Source organism: Agrilus planipennis, unplaced genomic scaffold, assembly GCF_000699045.2.
Source record: "Agrilus planipennis isolate EAB-ADULT unplaced genomic scaffold, Apla_2.0 scaffold65, whole genome shotgun sequence".
NCBI classification, from domain to species: domain Eukaryota; kingdom Metazoa; phylum Arthropoda; class Insecta; order Coleoptera; family Buprestidae; genus Agrilus; species Agrilus planipennis.
In genome coordinates this window covers 923699-932803 of record NW_020439271.1, presented here as the reverse complement: position 1 = coordinate 932803, position 9105 = coordinate 923699, and the positions used below count along the sequence as shown (strand labels likewise).

General features: G+C 29.2%; 2 protein-coding genes across 2 annotated transcripts in view; both read left to right on the top strand.

Annotated features, from left to right (window-relative positions):
* Positions 1-2322, top strand: part of LOC112905592 — an 8484-nt gene extending 6162 nt beyond the window's left edge. Inside the window, exons 5-7 of the mRNA XM_025978292.1 lie at positions 532-614; positions 672-819; positions 2273-2322. Coding sequence (XP_025834077.1) covers positions 532-614; positions 672-819; positions 2273-2322 — 281 coding nt within the window. The remainder of the gene's footprint in view (positions 1-531; positions 615-671; positions 820-2272) is intronic.
* A 1234-nt stretch (positions 2323-3556) lies between these two features.
* On the top strand, positions 3557-8610 carry LOC108734128 (tyrosine-protein kinase receptor torso-like). Its single transcript, XM_025978289.1, has 7 exons — positions 3557-3664; positions 3844-4113; positions 4440-4647; positions 6349-6550; positions 6605-6755; positions 6821-7173; positions 7675-8610. The coding sequence occupies exons 1-7, from the start codon at positions 3650-3652 to the stop codon at positions 7796-7798; spliced, it is 1323 nt and encodes a 440-aa protein (XP_025834074.1). The 5' UTR covers positions 3557-3649; the 3' UTR covers positions 7799-8610.
* Positions 8611-9105: the final 495 nt, after the last annotated feature.

The following is a 9105-nucleotide window of genomic DNA, read 5'->3' as shown; positions in this document are numbered from 1 at the left end:
CTAAACTTCGCATTTCCCTAAAACTAGAACAGCCCACATCCTTAACTATTTGCGAACAGTAATCTAATCTAGGTCTACCTCTACCCCTCCTAACTCCTGTTTCTGCCTCTAATATGTCTCTGACTAGACCTTCATGCCTCAGAAGGTGTCCTACCAACCTATCTCGCCTATTTTTTATTGACTTCCATAGAGTCCTCTGTTCTCCTATTCTTTCCAATACCTCTTATGAAATTAGAATGTTAGAAAATTAAGGGGGCGCAACAATTTTTTTTTTTTTAAAGGGGTCGCAGGTATAAAAAAGTTGGAAACCACTGCCTTAACTAGTACTCTATCGATCATCACAAAAGTGTTTTGGGTACATTGTCATCATCATTATCATAAGATTAGAGAAGTCTCTAATACGATAACATATGTATTTCCTTATCTTTTTTAAATTAGGACTTAAATAATTTATTAGTTTAATTAAATATGATCAGTACTTTGGGACGGTCTAATACATATTAGAAAATTATCGCAGAATTTTAATTTTAGATTTATCTTGCACTTATTATCTTTATTCGAATGGTAAAAGCTCTACGGGAAGCTCCTGCGACTACAGGATGGAAATAGAGTATGTAAGTAACCGTATAGAAACTTTAGTTGAATAGAAATGTTTGATTTGTTTTATTCAGCCAAAACATTCATTCGAATTTACATTTGAAGATATCAAAATGGATGGTCAGTGCACAGTGTGTGTAGAAGCGTGGAACAACACGGAAACAATGACATGTACGGAAACTCCTTCCTGTTTAGAAACCCTTCAAAGTTTAGATATTTGTGGTAGGTTGCTATTTTTAATACATCTTTGCTTATTTACTTTAAGCAGCCCAAAACTATTATTTATTAAAAGAAGAAGCACTTAAGGCAGACTCAGACACAATGTGGGAGGTCTCACTCTTTCGCCTTGGGTTTATCTACCACAATAAACAGGCGACTTTACAAAATTTACCGTAACCGATTTTTTTTATTTGTGATACTTTTTATAGTAACTTATTGTGTTGTGTCAAGACGATGATAAAAGGTTCATAAAGGTTTTTCATATTAAGGAATTTAGGGAAATGCTTTTATTGGATTACATGTTTATAAAATACAATCATTATTACAATAATAACAGATAAACCAAATGACAGAAGAAAAAATTAAAACAAAATAAGTGGACTTCAATTGTTACTTAATATTTGCGCTTGAAGAGGGCTGTTGATATATATATTTAATGGTCATTATATTGTTTCGAAAAGTTTAATAGAAAATCTATTTAATGACTTTACAAGAAATAATAAATAGTAAAATTTCATAAGCATGAAGGCATCTTATAGGTAACTATTTCTAAATCGCCCTGCGTTTGTCCCGTATTATTATCTGTAAAACCCCGCTATATTAGTTATGATTAACTAATAACTACTTGCAGGTTAATATTAATTATTTACGATTAACTATAAGTATAAAAATAATTATGGTTAACTTTTAATATTTTTCAACGATTGCATTTAAATAAACAGATTTAATTTTTTCAATACAATGTTGACAATTAAACTTCGCATATTTTTAACGTTTCGTTTCTGCTTCGGATTACCCAGACAGAGCAAACACTGGTTTGTGGGCCCCATGAGGATTTAAAGGGCTCCGTGACAACCAATCAAAATATATTGGTTCAACCTTGAAAAAATTTTTACAATAAAACTTAAATAAATTGCGTTAAACAGTACTTTTATTGTAATCCTTTTATAAATCTTGTTCTATTAATTAATAATAATTAAAATCAGTATACTGAGATGTAAATCAATAAAAAATAAGTAGGTAAATTCTAATTGCGCATACCTATGACTTTAATTTTTTTTTATTAACTATCTATTTAATATTGTAGTAATATTGAAAAATTTAAATAGTAATGCAATAGTTTTTTCCAAAATTGATGATTAATTATAATTGTGAAGTACATTTTCTGATATTACATTTATTTTATGAAAAGAGATACAAATAAAAACATTCGCTGTATCTAAGCATTCGAGCTAATTTAATTTTTCATTAAATTCGAAAACTTGTTTTCTTCAGTTGTGAATCCCTATCCTCAAAAGTAATATTTTTAGAGAACGAAAAAAGTAATGAATGAGAGCAGCATTTTTCACGTTGAGTATTTCTTATAACAGTTCATTTGTTATTAAAGGTATAGTCTGTACGTCCAGTAATAATTATTCCATGCAGTAAACAATGCTCCTTTTCTTTTTAATTTTAGCTCCTTCTGTACCGCAGTTGTTAAACGTTAGCGATGTTNTATATATTTAATGGTCATTATATTGTTTCGAAAAGTTTAATAGAAAATCTATTTAATGACTTTACAAGAAATAATAAATAGTAAAATTTCATAAGCATGAAGGCATCTTATAGGTAACTATTTCTAAATCGCCCTGCGTTTGTCCCGTATTATTATCTGTAAAACCCCGCTATATTAGTTATGATTAACTAATAACTACTTGCAGGTTAATATTAATTATTTACGATTAACTATAAGTATAAAAATAATTATGGTTAACTTTTAATATTTTTCAACGATTGCATTTAAATAAACAGATTTAATTTTTTCAATACAATGTTGACAATTAAACTTCGCATATTTTTAACGTTTCGTTTCTGCTTCGGATTACCCAGACAGAGCAAACACTGGTTTGTGGGCCCCATGAGGATTTAAAGGGCTCCGTGACAACCAATCAAAATATATTGGTTCAACCTTGAAAAAATTTTTACAATAAAACTTAAATAAATTGCGTTAAACAGTACTTTTATTGTAATCCTTTTATAAATCTTGTTCTATTAATTAATAATAATTAAAATCAGTATACTGAGATGTAAATCAATAAAAAATAAGTAGGTAAATTCTAATTGCGCATACCTATGACTTTAATTTTTTTTTATTAACTATCTATTTAATATTGTAGTAATATTGAAAAATTTAAATAGTAATGCAATAGTTTTTTCCAAAATTGATGATTAATTATAATTGTGAAGTACATTTTCTGATATTACATTTATTTTATGAAAAGAGATACAAATAAAAACATTCGCTGTATCTAAGCATTCGAGCTAATTTAATTTTTCATTAAATTCGAAAACTTGTTTTCTTCAGTTGTGAATCCCTATCCTCAAAAGTAATATTTTTAGAGAACGAAAAAAGTAATGAATGAGAGCAGCATTTTTCACGTTGAGTATTTCTTATAACAGTTCATTTGTTATTAAAGGTATAGTCTGTACGTCCAGTAATAATTATTCCATGCAGTAAACAATGCTCCTTTTCTTTTTAATTTTAGCTCCTTCTGTACCGCAGTTGTTAAACGTTAGCGATGTTTTAGTTCAAATAGGTAACAGTCTGGATGAATGTTCTTATGATTTGACAATTGTATGGGAAAAACCAGAATATCTGCCAGGTAATTATTTCTTTCCACTTGGGACTATATACCACAATAAACAGGCGACTTTACAAAATTTACCGTAACCGATTTTTTTTATTTGTGATACNGGTAACAGTCTGGATGAATGTTCTTATGATTTGACAATTGTATGGGAAAAACCAGAATATCTGCCTGATTATTATGTTGTTGCAGTGGATACATTAACCATGAATGTTTCAGGGGTAAGAAATTTTAATGAGAATGAATGTACCTTTATCATTAAAAGATTAGAATCATATCTAAAGCTTTATGAAGTTAAAGCTGTTTAAATGTTAATTATGTGCTGTAGAATTATGTTAAGAAATTTAAATGGTTATTAAAAATGCACTTCAATATTAATAGTTTTAAATTATATTTGTAGGATGAAACTTCCGCAGTGTTTTCAAATGTAAAATTTCGATCTTGTTATGTAGTTGAAATAACTGCATTTTCTAATGGAGGAAATTCAACCTCGTCTAATGACGTTGAGATTTCCTCGCCAGTTATCACTCCAGTGTGGAAAGTAGGTGACTTTTTGGTTATTTTTGGAGTAGTCACCGTCTCTTTTGCAGTCGTTCTAGTAAGCTTCATAGTATATCGTTACTTTAAATTTGCTAAAGTTAAAAGACAAAGACTGGAAGCAACTGCAGACGTAAGTAATAAGTAATAACATAATATAATAACTAATGAAGAAACTCAAGCAAACTCAAAGGGTGAAAACATGATTATGATTATACAAAGTAGTAGATATTTCCACCTCTTGAGTTTACTTGAACTTCTTCATTGAAATATATTAGGGAGAGACTTACCATACAATAATAGGACCTTGAAGAAAACAAAAATCTCTTGAGCATTTATCTCTTCACTTAAAAAAGTCAATGATAAAGACTTTGTGATTTGCTCGCAGTATGTTGAAGATGATTTCAATAGATGTAATTTTTGTATAATAATATAAAGGGCATTTTTTGTCACTTTTAGTTTTATGAGCATCGCAAAAGTGCATCTGGAGTTTATACAATAGCTCAGATTGAACAGCCAATAATTGAGTATTCTGACAAGTGGGAATTGGATGCTGACAATTTAACAATTGGTCAGGTTATTGGGGAAGGTGCATTTGGAATTGTACGTAAAGGTTATTTGCATATCAATTCCGAAAGTATCCCGGTTGCTATCAAAATGCTTAAAGGTAAGTTTTTAAAGTAGATAGATAAAGAAAGTCAAGTAGCTTTTAGATGTTCTTACAGTATTATCTTTATGTATAAAAATCTTCTGTGCGTCTGTTTGTAATTAAACTCCTCCTAAAAGGATCGACCGATTTTGATAAAAAAATTTGTGTGTGTTCCAGTGGATTCGAGAATGGCTTAGATTTATAATAATAGTATTATTTATTTGTATTTTTTATTGATTTGATAAAATTTATTAATCAAAAATATTTTACTTTCACTACAGTTACACCCCGTAAGTAGCACTAACATCAGTTTCAGGAAAATTTTCTGTACATTTGTTACTTTTTGTTTTTAATCAAAAATCATCAGATTAAAATCAAACACCTATTTCAGCATTTTAAAAAATTCGATCTCTGCAAGGGCGTAAAAAGCGGTTGTAACGTTTATATGTTAGATATTTTATTTATGGTCAGATTTACTTGAAACTTAGTTATAATGCTCTTTCATTTAACTTAGTGATATACCTATTCCAACATTTAAAAAAATTCAATCTCTGCACGAAAGTTAAAAGGGTTTGCAAAGATTGTATGGAATATTTACGTTTTTGGTCAGATTTACTTGAAACTTGGTTAAAAAATTCAACTTCCGAGGAAGGGGGGGGGGGTGAAAAGGAGTTGCAATGTTTGAATGGGACATATATTATTTGTAATCAGATTTACTTGAAATTTGGTTTTAATGCTCTCTTATTTAATTATTGAAACCTAACTCGACATTTTAATAAATTTTACCTCCGAAAGGGGGAAGATGAAAAAGGGTTGCAATTTTTGTTTCTGACATATTTTATTTGTGGTTGAATTTACTTGAAATTTGGTCTTAATGCTCTTTGATACAATTAATCAAGTGAAAAAAGGTTGCAACGTTTCTATGGGATTTATTTTATTTGTAAGGTTGCTTTTAATTTTCAGTGTTGAAATTAAGTAAACACGTGCTTTGGCAATTCTTAAAAATCAACCCTTAAGGATGAAGTGTTGTTGCTACGATTGTACTTAAAATGTAAGATGGCGACATTACATAAAATTAAAACTTTGTAAGGGTGAATCGGGAGTTAAAAGGTTTTATGGAGAAACAATATTAATTTCTGCGAGCGAAGCCGCCGGGGAAAAGCTAGTGAATATAATAATGTAGATATCTACGTACAATACTTTTTTTGCATTAACAATTTTTTTTACAAATTTATAAAGAAAGTACTTTGGAAGCTATAAAAACGCACAAATGCAGTGCCAGTGAAATAGATTTGCAGTAATGTAATTTAATACTTATGAATGAATTCAGCTGATAACACAATTTTAGGAATTATGCGTGTTTGTTGATTTCAAAGTGTAATTATTGTTATTGTTATTAGTCTGGAATATTTTAACGTGTTCTATAAATTAAAAGATTTGTATGTTTATGTTTAATTTTGATAATTAATCGTGAATTTTTAATTAGAATAAGTTCCGTCAATAAATCTTATGTTAAAAAATTTATATCAGGAAGTTGAAACTCGATGGTTATTTGTAAAATCAAAATGTACTTCGTCTTACTTATAGTTATTTTGTTGTCGTCTTTTTCAATTTATTCAACAAGTTGTTTGAAATTCAAATGGTATCTTGTAATTAGAGCTTTTAGATTTTACATGGTTGTTTAAGTCATTTTGAATATGACGATTTACAGTATTTTAGATTACCCAAATTCAAGTGATCTTAAAGAATTTCAACAAGAAATAGAAATAATGAAAACTGTGGGAAGTCACCCTCATTTAGTCTCACTCATTGGCATGTGTTCTTGGAAAAGAAGAAACAGACCCCTGTTGATCGTCGAATTTTGTGCAAAAGGAGATCTTCAATCGTATCTTAGATCAGTGTGGAGAAAGTTGAATGGACAGTAAGTATGTTATTTTGTTATTAACATGCAATTTGTAAATCCTTTTTGTTTAAGCTGTATGAAGATTGAAGATTACAAAAGTTTACAATACGCCAATAATGGCGAAGTATCAAATAAATTGTATGATATGCAGGATGACTTAAACGGATATATTTTGAAACCGTTAGATCTCTTATCTTTTGCACGACAAATAGCTTTGGGAATGGTAAAAGACCATTAAGAAAGGTAAATACTTTCAATTTAAAATAATTGTACCATTTTGTTTGAAAGGAATACCTCTCCAGTCTTCGTTTGCTTCATCGAGATTTAGCGGCGAGAAACGTGTTGGTATGCGAAGATAACTGCGTTAAAGTAGCAGATTTTGGATTAAGTCGAGATGTTTATCAAGATAACATCTACTGTAAGAGTAGTGGAGGTAAATTACCCCTGAAATGGATGGCCATAGAATCACTAACACACCAGCAGTATACAACACAAAGCGACGTTTGGTCATACGGAATTTTATTATGGGAAATTGTAACCCTTGGTGGATTCCCATATCCTGACGTAGCAACGCGAGATTTGCTGAAATATCTGGAAAGTGGATGCAGAATGGCACGTCCAGAAAATTGTAGCATGGAACTGTACGTTCTTAAAAAATTGCCTATAATAGTGCTTCTAAAAGCACTTCCATAAATTAAAAGCTTTTTCTAGAATTTATGATGCCTTGAAAACAAATCTAATTAACTTGAAAATTCTTTCAGGTTCATATTAACTACAATTATTCTGTTATATGAAACCCAAAGTTGAATTCAAATGGTAATGGCAACTTTAATTTTTAACATATATCGTTGAAAACAATTTCTATTACAAGTAATTAACATTTGAATTTAACTATGGGTTCCCCATAACAGGATAATTATTTGATTATAATTAATATGAATTTAAAAGAATTTCCAAACTAACTACATTTGTTTTCAGGGCGGCATTAGTTTTAGATTATAGTCAAAATTTCTTTCAACTTTTAAAAATTTTCAATTTTTGCATGACAAATTAAGTTTTAATGGATGGCCAAATTTAGTTAAATCGAAAAAATTCGAGGGCAAGTACGTATTACTTTATTTCTTAATATTTTTTTATTTCAGATATAAACTTATGCGGAGTTGTTGGGAGTATAACCCATACGAAAGGCCTACATTCACTGAAATAGTCAAATATTTGAATACACTATTAGAAAACGAAATAGAATACATAAAATTGGGCAGTTAACTCGTAAAATGTGACAAGGCTTGTAGCTGAGGAAGTTAAAACTATCAATGAATTGACGTGTGCGATGTTCGTAACCATCCAGAAGAAAGTAGACTACTTATAGGGAACTCGACGTAAATTATATATATATCTCCCTTGTAACAGTAAATTGACATAGTTAGCTCTAAACATATATTAAAATTGTTTTAATTTTAATATTTAGAAGAAAAATAAGGGTAACACACATATCTTGCATCCAAATATATACAATGTTGTTAACAGAAAACCAAAATTTAATGTTCTGAACTGAAAAGTACATTCAATAATTGAAATTATTTATGTAATTCTCACTAACGTAAATAAATTAAATTTTTAAATGAAAAATATGATCAGAAAAGATACGTGTTTCAAATATACAAGTGTATATTAGATTAAATAAGAAAACAAGAAGCTCAGTTGTTACAAACGTATAATTTTATTCTTTCTTTGATATGTTAGATAGCATTGCACATAATTAATGTATAATTGCACCAATGTAATGTATCTGTTCATAAATATGTAGTTTAGAACGACAAAAAGAACAATTTAAAGTTGACTTTTGAACATATACTGTTATTAAATTTTTCAATTCGATAGTTGAAATTAAAATTTGTTGCAAACAATTTAAAGTAGTCGAGAAACCATAAATGTGTTCTTTTTCATAGTATTTTAGCAATTACAAACTTCCTTTGATAATAAATAATTAATTTAATGTACAATTTACTGTACAAAATACGTTCAAAACGCACTAAGTTTTGTATTACTATAAGCACGATTAAAAGAATATAAATGTGCTTTTTACTTTTAAAATGTGAAGTATATTTTAGTTTTATAATAACAGTTAAATAATTTGATTTGCTTTTTGTGCAATTTCATTATTTACTACCAATAAATTTATAAAGACTAAAAATTGTTTTAATTTCTCTGTAATACAGAAAATATTTTAAATTTGATACCATCAGCGCCATCATACCGCTAGTAGCTAAACTATCTCTCAAAGTAGCGCGAAATCTGCTATATAATGTTGGCCTCACGCTGAAAGTGTGAACCCAGAAAAAGATCTTATGCGACTTATGCTCTCCTAATACAAAAGTCGGAAATTTTGCGTTTGTCTTCAAAATTCAACTTTTTGTATCAGGAGAGCATAAGTCATATCAGATCTTTTTTAGTTTTTGCGCTAAACCTCACTGTAGTTCAGATAGTAACCGTAAGATGGCGCTAGTAGTTCCAAGCATTGAATACTAAATTCGTCTCAAAACCGAAATTTTCAACTTTTGTATTAGGAGAGC